General features: G+C 37.1%; 1 protein-coding gene across 4 annotated transcripts in view; it reads right to left on the reverse strand.

Moving 5' to 3' along the window:
- Nucleotides 1–2764: 2764 nt before the first annotated feature.
- Nucleotides 2765–12963, reverse strand: part of NR1I3 (nuclear receptor subfamily 1 group I member 3) — a 174768-nt gene continuing 164569 nt past the window's right edge. For all 4 annotated transcript variants that reach the window (XM_053704666.1, XM_053704675.1, XM_053704670.1 and 1 more), the window contains one exon: nucleotides 2765–5899. In XM_053704666.1, the coding sequence (XP_053560641.1) occupies nucleotides 5764–5899 (136 nt within the window). In that variant the 3' untranslated portion in view covers nucleotides 2765–5763. The remainder of the gene's footprint in view (nucleotides 5900–12963) is intronic.

The following is a 12963-nucleotide window of genomic DNA, read 5'->3' on the forward strand; positions in this document are numbered from 1 at the left end:
CCCAGGCCGAACTGATAGATGCCTTGGCAGTGCCTTGGTCGTTCAGCCTAGCTTATGTGTTTCCACCGTTTCCTCTCCTTCCACGCGTGATTGCTCGGATCAAACAGGAGAGAGATTCAGTCATCCTGATCGCGCCTGCGTGGCTACGCAGGACTTGGTATGCGGATCTAGTGGACATGTCCTCTCTGCCACCGTGGAAACTTCCTTTGAGACAAGATCTTCTCATTCAAGGACCTTTCCAACATCCAAATCTTTGGAGATTTAACGCTTGATTTTATCAAGCCTGTCACTAGAAAAATCTATCATAAGATATGGCGTAAATATCTTTATTGGTGTGAATCCAAGGGCTACTCATGGAGTAAAGTTCGGATTCCTAGGATTCTGTCTTTTCTCCAAGAAGGATTGGAGAAAGGGTTATCAGCAAGTTCCTTAAAGGGACAGATTTCTGCTTTGTCAATTTTGCTTCACAAACGTTTGGCGGATGTTCCAGATGTTCAGTCTTTTTGTCAGGCTCTAACCAGAATTAAGCCTGTATTTAGACCAATTACTCCTCCCTGGAGTTTGAATTTAGTTCTTAGAGTTCTTCAAGGGGTTCCGTTTGAACCCATGCATTCCATAGATATTAAATTGCTATCTTGGAAAGTTTTGTTTTTGGTTGCTATTTCTTCTGCTCGTAGAGTTTCTGAGCTTTCAGCGTTACAATGCGATTCGCCTTATCTTATATTTCATTCTGATAAGGTGGTTTTGCGTACCAAACCTGGATTTCTTCCTAAGGTTGTTTCTATTAAGAATATTAATCAGGAAATTGTTGTTCCTTCCTTGTGTCCTAATCCTCCTTCTAAGAAGGAGCGTCTGTTACATAATCTGGACGTGGTCCGTGCCTTGACGTTTTACTTACAGGCGACTAAGGATTTCCGTCAATCATCTTCATTATTCATTGTTTATTCTGGAAAGCGTAGGAGTCAGAAAGCTACGGCTACCTCTTTCTTTTTGGCTGAGGAGTATCATCCGCCTGGCATATGAAATAATTACGGCTCATTCTACTAGGGCTGTGGCTTCCACATGGGCCTTTAAAAACGATGCTTCTGTTGAACAGATTTGTAAGGCTGCGACTTGGTCGTCGCTTCATACTTTTTCCAAAATTTACAAATTTGATAAATTTGCTTCTTCTGAGGGTGTTTTTGGGAGAAAGGTTCTTCAAGCAGTGGTGCCTTCCGTTTAGGTCTCTGTCTTGTCCCTCCCGTTTCATCCGTGTCCTGTAGCTTTGGTATTGTATCCCACAAGTAAGGATGAAATCTGTGGACTCGTATCTTGTAGAAGAAAAGGAAACTTATGCTTACCTGATAAATTGATTTTTTCTACGATACGACAAGTCCACGGCCCTCCCTGTCATTTTTAAGACAGATTATATTTTATTTTTTACAACTTCAGTCACCTCTGCACCTTTAGCTTTTCCTTTCTCTTCCTAAACCTTCGGTCGAATGACTGGGGGTGAAGGGAAGGGAGGAGCTATATATACAGCTCTGCTGTGGTGCTCTTTGCCACTTCCTGTTAGCAGGAGGTTAATATCCCACAAGTAAGGAGGAAATTTGTGGACTCGTATAATACTAGAAATCAATTTATCAGGTAAGCATAAATTTCCTTTTTTGCCCCACTGTACTTTAATTATTTATTTTTCCCCATTTCATGTAATTTAGCTCTGAAAAATGATGAACATGACATGCTCCCTGCTGATTTTTCAAGGCTAACTCTGCCACATATTTTTGCCTGATTAGCTTTAACTGTTAACTTCAAAAACAATGCACTTTATTCTAAATTTATGACAGTGACTAGCCTTGTTTTCTATGGACTAAAACCCAGATTGCAGTGATTTACGAAAGAACACATTTGTGTTTCATATCTGTTTAAACATCATTTTAGGTGGAAAATTGTGCTTTAGTCCACACTCCTTAGAAAAGCCAAAATGCAAAATAAGTTAATTTAATTTCTATCTAGCCACAGGAAGAAAAAACAACTGTATATAAATATATATATATATTGTTTGTTATGTTTAATTGCTGATGTATAAATTTATAAAACTGCGTTTGTTCCTTTAAAGGGATACTAAACCCACATTTTTTCTTTCATGATTCAGATAGAGCATGTGATTTTAAGCAACTTTCTAATTTACTCCTATTATCAATTTTGTTTGTTCTCTTGCTATCGTTATTTAAAAAGCAGGAATGTAAAGCTTAGAAGCTGGCCCTTTTTAGGTTCAGCACCCTGGATAGCGCTTGCTTATTGGTGGCTACGTTTAGCCACCAATAAGCAAGCTTTAACCATGTTCTGAACTAAAAATGGGCGGGCTCCAAAGCTTTACATTCCTGCTTTTTAAATAAAGATGGCAAGAGAACGAAGAAAAATTGATAATAGGAGTAAAGTAGAACGTTGCTTAAAATTGCTGCTCTGTCTGAATCATGAAAGAAAATATTTGGGTTTAGTGTCCCTTTAACATAGCTCTTTATGAAAAGCTGGGTGATCCATACAAGTGCTTAGAAGAACTTTGTTTCTACACAATAGAATCCAGCTTTTTCTTAAATCCACCCAGCTGAATTTTTGCAATATCAGTTTGCGGGCTTCTGCTCTTATGTAAGTTTCACATCATAAATCCTTAAATACTTCACCTAGGCTCTTTCGTTGTAACCTATTTTCTGCCAGTAGCACTAGAGAAACCATCTGAATTTTGCAGTTTTATGTAAAAGAAAGCGAGAGCAGGATTCGGATGTGCTTTTGAAGCTTGTAGGCTTTATTCCAGCAGTTGTTCTCTGCTAAGAGATCACTAAACCTCCTAAGGCAGCCGGGCCCCTTAGGATTGTGTTGCTGGGAAATACTGAAGCTGAAACGAGTAATAATGAGAGATGATGCTAAGAAGTACAGGATAAAAGCTGCACTCATCACTTATATCACAGTAAAATAATAGGAAAGATGCCCATAGGGAACAAAGGAGATATATAGCATTAGAATAGCAAACGGTTAACACAGATGCTTTGAAAAATTCACATTTTAAAGAGGAATTACTATATAATTTATTCACAACTAGGGATATGTGTTGTAGAAGAGCTTGCCACATTGGTTAAAGGGACCCTAAATAACTTTTACTTTAAATGTTGTGCTTTGTCCCACAATCCCTAGATAGGCCGAAAAGCAAAACCTGTAACGTCGACAGAATGCAGCAAATTGCCTAAACCAGCTGTGTGATTTGTAGGTTACAGAACTTAGTTTTTGGCCTTTCTAGGGAGCGTGGAACAATCACATATTTATTTTTTTTTTTACACAAAAGCAAGAGGCATTTCATTTCCCTTTAAAACCGATGTGATAACCTGTTTTCATATTCAGAGCAATCGTTATATTAGAAATAGGCTTTCCAATAGTTTTCAAAGGGTCTTTTTACCACATTATCTATTCACATTCTTATCAATGGAAATCCCTCCCAAACTCATCTTTCACAAAAATGTTTTCAGACATTTACCCTATTGAAATTTTGACTGCTGTAATATAATATAGCTAGGCTATTTGCACAGCTTATTATTCAAAGTTTTTTTTCATTCAGCGGATAGTATCATACATGCTGCGTCCACATTTCAACCAATGATTATATTGCATACTTGGCATGACTTAAGCTTGTTAGGAGACTTGCAATCAAACACATATAAGATAATTATCTGCAACACTATATATTGTTCTCCTGTCCCACTGACAATAAATAAATATATATTTATTTATTTTTTGCGTTCGTGTTAATCTGAAAAAAGCCAGTAAATGCACTTTCTCCTATTTTAACTCCTTAAAAGAACAGTAAAGTCATAATTAGACATTCATGATTCAGATAGAAAATACAATTTTAAACAACTTTCCAATTTACTTCTACTATTTAATTTGCTTCCTTCTCTTATTATCATTTGCTGAAAGGTTTATTGAGGTAAGCTTAGGAGCAATAACGAACCTAAGTTCTAGCTATTGATTGGTGGCTGCATAAATATACCGATTGTCATTGGCTCACCCCATGTGTTCAGTTAGAAACCAGTAGTGCATTGCTGCTCCTTTAACAAATGATACCAAGAGAATGAAGCAAATTTGATAATGGAAGTAAACTGGGAAGTTTTTAAAATTTGTTCTACCTAAATCATGAAATAATATTTTTGGGTTTCATCTCCCTTTAAAGTTGCCGGACAGTGAAGCGCCACCTCTTTACACTGGGAGACGCTATTTTGGAGCACACATATTCTTACCTACTGTAGCAAAAGCGTACACATTTACAGATCAGTAAAGTTTTTGGCGGGTTTTCTGACAACTTTTAAGATGTGTGATACAGAGGAGAGCTGTACATTTTTGCAGTTTCTGCACTGCTCTATACTATTGGTGAGTGCTTTTCTTAATATATTTTGTGTAAATGTAAAGCTCACATGCCGTATTATGCACACGAATCCCACGCAAATGATAAAGCTGTCAAAAAGCTGACATCACTGATTTGTAAATGTGCACTGATTCTGTCACAAGGTGTGAGAATACCTAAACTCCAAGATGGCGGTGCACAGTACAGAGAGGAGGAGCTTCAGCATCTGGGATCTTTAACCTCTAAAGGACACATGACGGAATTTTTCCGTCATAAAACAATTGAGCAAACTGAAAGCTGTGTCCTTAAAGGGTTAAGGTGTTAAAATAGGTTAAATGTTTTGAAAAGGAGGAAAATAAAATATCATGGTGAATAGTAACCATTCTATTGTAGTGGTGCTCAGCAGTTTAATGCTCCTTTTAGCAAGTCTGAATGTAGGAAATTCAAATGTTCTATAATTACACTGACCTATATCAGGCTGCCTAGCATATTCAATCGCAGGTGTTTTGTTGAGTTTGAAATAGTTTTTAAAAATACCAAAAAGTAACCAAGAGGAGAAAAAATATCAGAATATAATCCAATGCACGCATTTGTTTTTTTTTTACAGTCTTATATTCCTATTGTAGATTTTTGAATACCCTCCAATCTGGTTTGTTTTGGAACAATAGGGGATTCTCAGATATTGTAAATTTTATAATGTGGTTCTCTATGATGGCACTGACCAACCTGATTGTGGTTTCAGAAATAAAACAATAAAACAGTTGCTCAAATCCTCCTTTGATTAATAAGATTGATATGCCCAAGCCTATTACTTTCTGTCCACTGGTTACATTTTTAGCACAAATTACACCAAAGTTAGTAAAATCTATCCAGACATGGCCAGAATTATATCTGCCGGTCATAAACTTCATTTTATCTTCTATCATCATGAGGTTTTGCAAATGCTCCACAGAAAGTGCACATTCAGGATTTACATTCGACTATGCCACAAAAAGTTATTAGGTCCTCAAGGCCTTGTCGATGACCAAATTATTCTCTGTGCCCTAACCATGCTATTGGTTTCAAATTGTGTCTGCATCAGTGAATTTCATTGTTTTCCATCTGTTCATTTGGTTCACTTGGTTAAGACAGAAGCAAAGGTCAGTCTGGTAAAGTGCAATTAAATGAGAAAGTGAAGGCACATGAGGTTTTTGGAATTCAAAATCACTTTAGCTTGTCTCATTGTGTAATTAGGCATCCATAATGCTTATTCTGCTTAGTTTCTAGTGTAGAAAATGTTTTCTCATGGTGATCCACCCATCTCTCTCAGTACAGGGAGATCTACAGTTCATTTGTTTTTCTACAACTTGTGCAAATACTTGTGAGATTCATTGCTAAAGATGTTGGCAATTTCAGCAAAAAATTTCCTTCATGAGTGGGGTCATAGCATTTGATGACATATCCTGAATGTGGAGAATCTGGCGGGTGTTTTCATCGTTAAGGCTGCGGAGTTCAGTCAAAATGGACAGGAGTTTGGGGTAGAGGAACCTGTGCAAATAATATAGAGAAGACATAAATTTCTGTTAACCTGATGTATACAGCCCTCTATACAAATGCTTTAATTGCACTAAAGAAACACACTGTTATGGTGCTTGAAAGGAAAGTGTGATTGCGGGGGAGGAAAGACTGCAAGAACGATAGAGAACTTGAATGAGCAACACATAAAAGAAAACAACAATTAGAAGAGGGAAAAAAAAATCTAACATCCCCCACATCTGCCTCCCACATAACATTGTAGCTTAGGAGAGCACAGGAGCTGTGTGCAGTCTTTACAGTGATCACACAGCTGGAACACATACTCTGCTTATTTGTGTGTCATGTTATTCAGGGTTCTATTTGTGTGCGGCTGTTGACCTTGACTTTAGTTTTATAGATGTATAGTTTTTAATCTTTTGAAGCAACATAAATGTAAGTTGCTGATCATCCTTTAAATAACTTGTATGCTTGAAAAATATCTTGTATGCAAGTCCTGGTGATCAAAAACTCACCAACATGGAGAGAAATCACACAAAATCTTTTGCATTTTTTTATATTGTAATGTGGGAGTCTCTTCTTCACATAAAGAACACTACTTAGTGATGTAACCATGTCTCAAGATAAAATTTGCATTTCCAAATTTTTTTGAGGGGTCTTGATGTTCTGATCATCAACCCTAAGTGTTGTGTATGTATGTGTGTGTGTTTGTGTATGTGTATATGTATATATGTGTATGTGTATATGTATATATATGTATGTATGTATTTATTTATATGTATTTATATGTATGTATTTATATGTATATATTTATATGTATATATGTATGTTTGTATTTATATGTATACAGTATATGTATATATGTATTTATATGTATGTATTTATTTATATGTATATATGTATGTATGTTTTTATCTGTATGTTTGTATTTATATGTATGTATGTATTTATATGTATGTATGTATGTATTTATATGTGAGTGTATGTATGTATATGAATAGGTCTAATGTATTTTCTTACCTTGGCATCAGGGACAAAGTAAAAAAAAAAGGAAATACATTGTGCGTATAGAATGTATTTTTTTTTACTTTCAGCTTTACAGCATGTACCCTATCCCCTTATAAATGTCATTTAAAAGTAAATTTCAGCCACATCAGTTCAAATTTTAGCAGTGAGTCTGCTAAGAAAGGTCAGGAAGCAGCGTCCTATACAGTATTGGCAATGATATCCTGCGCATCCACAGTAATGGCTCTCGCTAAAAACAGTGATAGATTTTACTAGAAACATTTTTGGTAATATAAGTGTAAAAATCTTCTATCTAAAAATGCAATGCACTGATATGCATGCCAATTTTTTCTGGAATGTCCCTTTAACTAATAAAAGGTGCTCAGTATTATTATTTGCACATAAAATTGTTAGTACATCTAGTAATAATGAACTGATAAACTGAAGTTGTGATGAAAATAATGTTATTATTTTAACAATATGTTGCAAAAAGAAATCGGATAGCCAAACCAAGAAGGGCTTAATAATATGATAATTTTTTCGCTATATCAGTGGAATATTTTTCAAATCACACCACAAAGTATTAATGGAGCAAACGTAATAGTATTAAAACCATAAAATGTGTGGGGTAGGTATCAAAATATTCTTGTACTATTTGCTGCTTACTAATTTAAAGGGAAAATGTACTGTATTTTTGTTCTGCCCTTTAGTGTGTTCACAATGAACCATTTTACCTGCTGGAGTATACAGTTTGCAAATAGCAACTTTACCTTTATTTTGTCATTTGACATAACTGATTTTGTCTGTTGAAATTATCATGTATACTGAAAATATGAATACTGCAGTATTCACTTTAGAAAAACTATGTAAACAAAGCAGCAAGAGACTCCTCGTGCTTGGAGTACAATGAACCCTTATTTGCTACGTGCCTGAGTTATTTGTCCCTTTAATGTTTTCCCAATTACATGGTACACCAGCCACATAATGTTTATTGGAAATAAACCTTTATAAACGTTCATTCTAACAATTGAAAATTCCAGCACCTAAGTATATAAAGAGAGATAAGACAAACAGGTCTTTGTGTTTATATATATATAGATATATAGATATATAGATATATATATATATATATATATATATATATATATATATATAGAGAGAGAGAGAGAGAGAGAGAAAGAAAGAATAAAAAAAAAAAAATCCTGCAGGCTCAGACCATTTAAATGTGAATTTCTTTCATGTAATTAGCAAGAGTCCATGAGCTAGTGACGTATGGGATATACATTCCTACCAGGAGGGGCAAAGTTTCCCAAACCTCAAAATGCCTATAAATACACCCCTCACCACACCCACAATTCAGTTTTTACAAACTTTGCCTCCGATGGAGGTGGTGAAGTAAGTTTGTGCTAGATTCTACGTTGATATGCGCTCCGCAGCAAGTTGGAGCCCGGTTTTCCTCTCAGCGTGCAGTGAATGTCAGAGGGATGTGAGGAGAGTATTGCCTATTTGAATGCAGTGATCTCCTTCTACGGGGTCTATTTCATAGGTTCTCTGTTATCGGTCGTAGAGATTCATCTCTTACCTCCCTTTTCAGATCGACGATATACTCTTATATATACCATTACCTCTGCTGATTCTCGTTTCAGTACTGGTTTGGCTATCTGCTATATGTAGATGAGTGTCCTGGGGTAAGTAAGTCTTATTTTCTGTGACACTCCAAGCTATGGTTGGGCACTTTGTTTATAAAGTTCTAAATATATGTATTCAAACATTTATTTGCCTTGACTCAGAATGTTCAACTTTCCTTATTTTCAGACAGTCAGTTTCATATTTGGGATAATGCATTTTGATTTGACCATTTTTTCTTACCTTAAAATTTGACTTTTTCCCTGTGGGCTGTTAGGCTCGCGGGGGCTGAAAATGCTTCATTTTATTGCGTCATTCTTGGCGCGGACTTTTTTGGCGCAAAAATTCTATTTCCGTTTCCGGCGTCATACGTGTCGCCGGAAGTTGCGTCATTCTTTGACGTTATTTCGCGCCAAAAATGTCGGCGTTCCGGATGTGGCGTCATTTTTGGCGCCAAAAAGCATTTAGGCGCCAAATAATGTGGGCGTCTTATTTGGCGCGAAAATATATGGGCGTCGCTTTTGTCTCCACATTATTTAAGTCTCATTTCTTTCATGTAATTAGCAAGAGTCCATGAGCTAGTGACGTATGGGATATACATTCCTACCAGGAGGGGCAAAGTTTCCCAAACCTCAAAATGCCTATAAATACACCCCTCACCACACCCACAATTCAGTTTTACAAACTTTGCCTCCGATGGAGGTGGTGAAGTAAGTTTGTGCTAGATTCTACGTTGATATGCGCTCCGCAGCAAGTTGGAGCCCGGTTTTCCTCTCAGCGTGCAGTGAATGTCAGAGGGATGTGAGGAGAGTATTGCCTATTTGAATGCAGTGATCTCCTTCTAAGGGGTCTATTTCATAGGTTCTCTGTTATCGGTCGTAGAGATTCATCTCTTACCTCCCTTTTCAGATCGACGATATACTCTTATATATACCATTACCTCTGCTGATTCTCGTTTCAGTACTGGTTTGGCTATCTGCTATATGTAGATGAGTGTCCTGGGGTAAGTAAGTCTTATTTTCTGTGACACTCCTAGCTATGGTTGGGCACTTTGTTTATAAAGTTCTAAATATATGTATTCAAACATTTATTTGCCTTGACTCAGAATGTTCAACTTTCCTTATTTTCAGACCGTCAGTTTCATATTTGGGATAATGCATTTTAATTTAACATTTTTCTTACCTTAAAATTTGACTTTTTCCCTGTGGGCTGTTAGGTTCGCGGGGGCTGAAAATGCTTCATTTTATTGCGTCATTCTTGGCGCGGACTTTTTTGGCGCAAAAATTCTATTTCCGTTTCCGGCGTCATACGTGTCGCCGGAAGTTGCGTCATTTTTTGACGTTATTTTGCGCCAAAGATGTCGGCGTTCCGGATGTGGCGTCATTTTTGGCGCCAAAAAGCATTTAGGCGCCAAATAATGTGGGCGTCTTATTTGGCGCGAAAAAATATGGGCGTCACTTTTGTCTCCACATTATTTAAGTCTCATTTTTTATTGCTTCTGGTTGCTAGAAGCTTGTTCTTTGGCATTTTTTTCCCATTCCTGAAACTGTCATTTAAGGAATTTGATCAATTTTGCTTTATATATGTTGTTTTTTCTCTTACATATTGCAAGATGTCTCACGTTGCATCTGAGTCAGAAGATACTACAGGAAAATCGCTGTCAAGTGCTGAATCTACCAAAGCTAAGTGTATCTGCTGTAAACTTTTGGTAGCTATTCCTCCAGCTGTTGTTTGTATTGATTGTCATGACAAACTTGTTAAAGCAGATAATATTTCCTTTAGTAAAGTACCATTGCCTGTTGCAGTTCCTTCAACATCTAAGGTGCAGAATGTTCCTGATAATATAAGAGATTTTGTTTCTGAATCCATAAAGAAGGCTATGTCTGTTATTTCTCCTTCTAGTAAACATAAAAAATCTTTTAAAACTTCTCTCCCTACAGATGAATTTTTAACTGAACATCATCATTCTGATTCTGATGATTCCTCTGGTTCAGAGGATTCTGTCTCAGAGGTTGATGCTGATAAATCTTCATATTTATTTAAAATGGAATTTATTCGTTCTTTACTTAAAGAAGTACTAATTGCTTTAGAAATAGAGGATTCTGGTCCTCTTGATACTAATTCTAAACGTTTAGATAAGGTATTTAAAGCTCCTGTGGTTATTCCAGAAGTTTTTCCTGTTCCTAATGCTATTTCTGCAGTAATTTCCAAAGAATGGGATAATTTGGGTAATTCATTTACTCCTTCTAAACGTTTTAAGCAATTATATCCTGTGCCGTCTGACAGATTAGAATTTTGGGACAAGATCCCTAAAGTTGATGGGGCTATTTCTACCCTTGCTAAACGTACTACTATTCCTACGTCAGATGGTACTTCGTTTAAGGATCCTCTAGATAGGAAAATTGAGTCCTTTCTAAGAAAAGCTTATCTGTGTTCAGGTAATCTTCTTAGACCTGCTATATCTTTGGCTGATGTTGCTGCAGCTTCAACTTTTTGGTTGGAAACTTTAGCGCAACAAGTAACACATCGTGATTCTCATGATATTATTATTCTTCTTCAGCATGCTAATAATTTTATCTGTGATGCCATTTTTGATATTATCAGAGTTGATGTCAGGTTTATGTCTCTAGCTATTTTAGCTAGAAGAGCTTTATGGCTTAAAACTTGGAATGCTGATATGGCTTCTAAATCAACTTTACTTTCCATTTCTTTCCAGGGTAACAAATTATTTGGTTCTCAGTTGGATTCCATTATTTCAACTGTTACTGGTGGGAAAGGAACTTTTTTACCACAGGATAAAAAATCTAAAGGTAAAAACAGGGCTAATAATCGTTTTCGTTCCTTTCGTTTCAACAAAGAACAAAAGCCTGATCCTTCATCCTCAGGAGCAGTTTCAGTTTGGAGACCATCTCCAGTCTGGAATAAATCCAAGCCAGCTAGAAAGGCAAAGCCTGCTTCTAAGTCCACAAGAAGGTGCGGCCCTCATTCCAGCTCAGCTGGTAGGGGGCAGGTTACGTTTTTTCAAGGAAATTTGGATCAATTCTGTTCACAATCTTTGGATTCAGAGCATTGTTTCAGAAGGGTACAGAATTGGTTTCAAGTTGAGACCTCCTGCAAAGAGATTTTTTCTTTCCCGTGTCCCAGTAAATCCAGTAAAAGCTCAAGCATTTCTGAAATGTGTTTCAGATCTAGAGTTGACTGGAGTAATTATGCCAGTTCCAGTTCCGGAACAGGGGATGGGGTTTTATTCAAATCTCTTCATTGTACCAAAGAAGGAGAATTCTTTCAGACCAGTTCTGGATCTAAAAATATTGAATCGTTATGTAAGGATACCAACGTTCAAGATGGTAACTGTAAGGACTATCTTACCTTTTGTTCAGCAAGGGAATTATATGTCCACGATAGATTTACAGGATGCATATCTGCATATTCCGATTCATCCAGATCATTATCAGTTCCTGAGATTCTCGTTTCTGGACAAGCATTACCAATTTGTGGCTCTGCCGTTTGGCCTAGCTACAGCTCCAAGAATTTTTACAAAGGTTCTCGGTGCCCTGCTGTCTGTAATCAGAGAACAGGGTATTGTGGTATTTCCTTATTTGGACGATATCTTGGTACTTGCTCAGTCTTTACATTTAGCAGAATCTCATACGAATCGACTTGTGTTGTTTCTTCAAGATCATGGTTGGAGGATCAATTTACCAAAAAGTTCTTTGATTCCTCAGACAAGGGTAACCTTTCTGGGTTTCCAGATGGATTCAGTGTCCATGACTCTGTCTTTAACAGACAAGAGACGTCTAAAGTTGATTACAGCTTGTCGAAACCTTCAGTCACAATCATTCCCTTCGGTAGCCTTATGCATGGAAATTCTAGGTCTTATGACTGCTGCATCGGACGCGATCCCCTTTGCTCGTTTTCACATGCGACCTCTTCAGCTCTGTATGCTGAAGCAATGGTGCAAGGATTACACGAAGATATCTCAATTAATATCTTTAAAACCGATTGTTCGACACTCTCTAACATGGTGGACAGATCACCATCGTTTAATTCAGGGGGCTTCTTTTGTGCTTCCGACCTGGACTGTAATTTCAACAGATGCAAGTCTCACAGGTTGGGGAGCTGTGTGGGGATCTCTGACGGCACAAGGAGTTTGGGAATCTCAGGAGGTGAGATTACCGATCAATATTTTGGAACTCCGTGCAATTTTCAGAGCTCTTCAGTTTTGGCCTCTTCTGAAGAGAGAATCGTTCATTTGTTTTCAGACAGACAATGTCACAACTGTGGCATACATCAATCATCAAGGAGGGACTCACAGTCCTCTGGCTATGAAAGAAGTATCTCGAATTTTGGTTTGGGCGGAATCCAGCTCCTGTCTAATCTCTGCGGTTCATATCCCAGGTGTAGACAATTGGGAAGCGGATTATCTCAGTCGCCAAACGTTGCATCCG

This window comes from Bombina bombina, chromosome 1 (genome assembly GCF_027579735.1).
Source record: "Bombina bombina isolate aBomBom1 chromosome 1, aBomBom1.pri, whole genome shotgun sequence".
Taxonomy (NCBI): domain Eukaryota; kingdom Metazoa; phylum Chordata; class Amphibia; order Anura; family Bombinatoridae; genus Bombina; species Bombina bombina.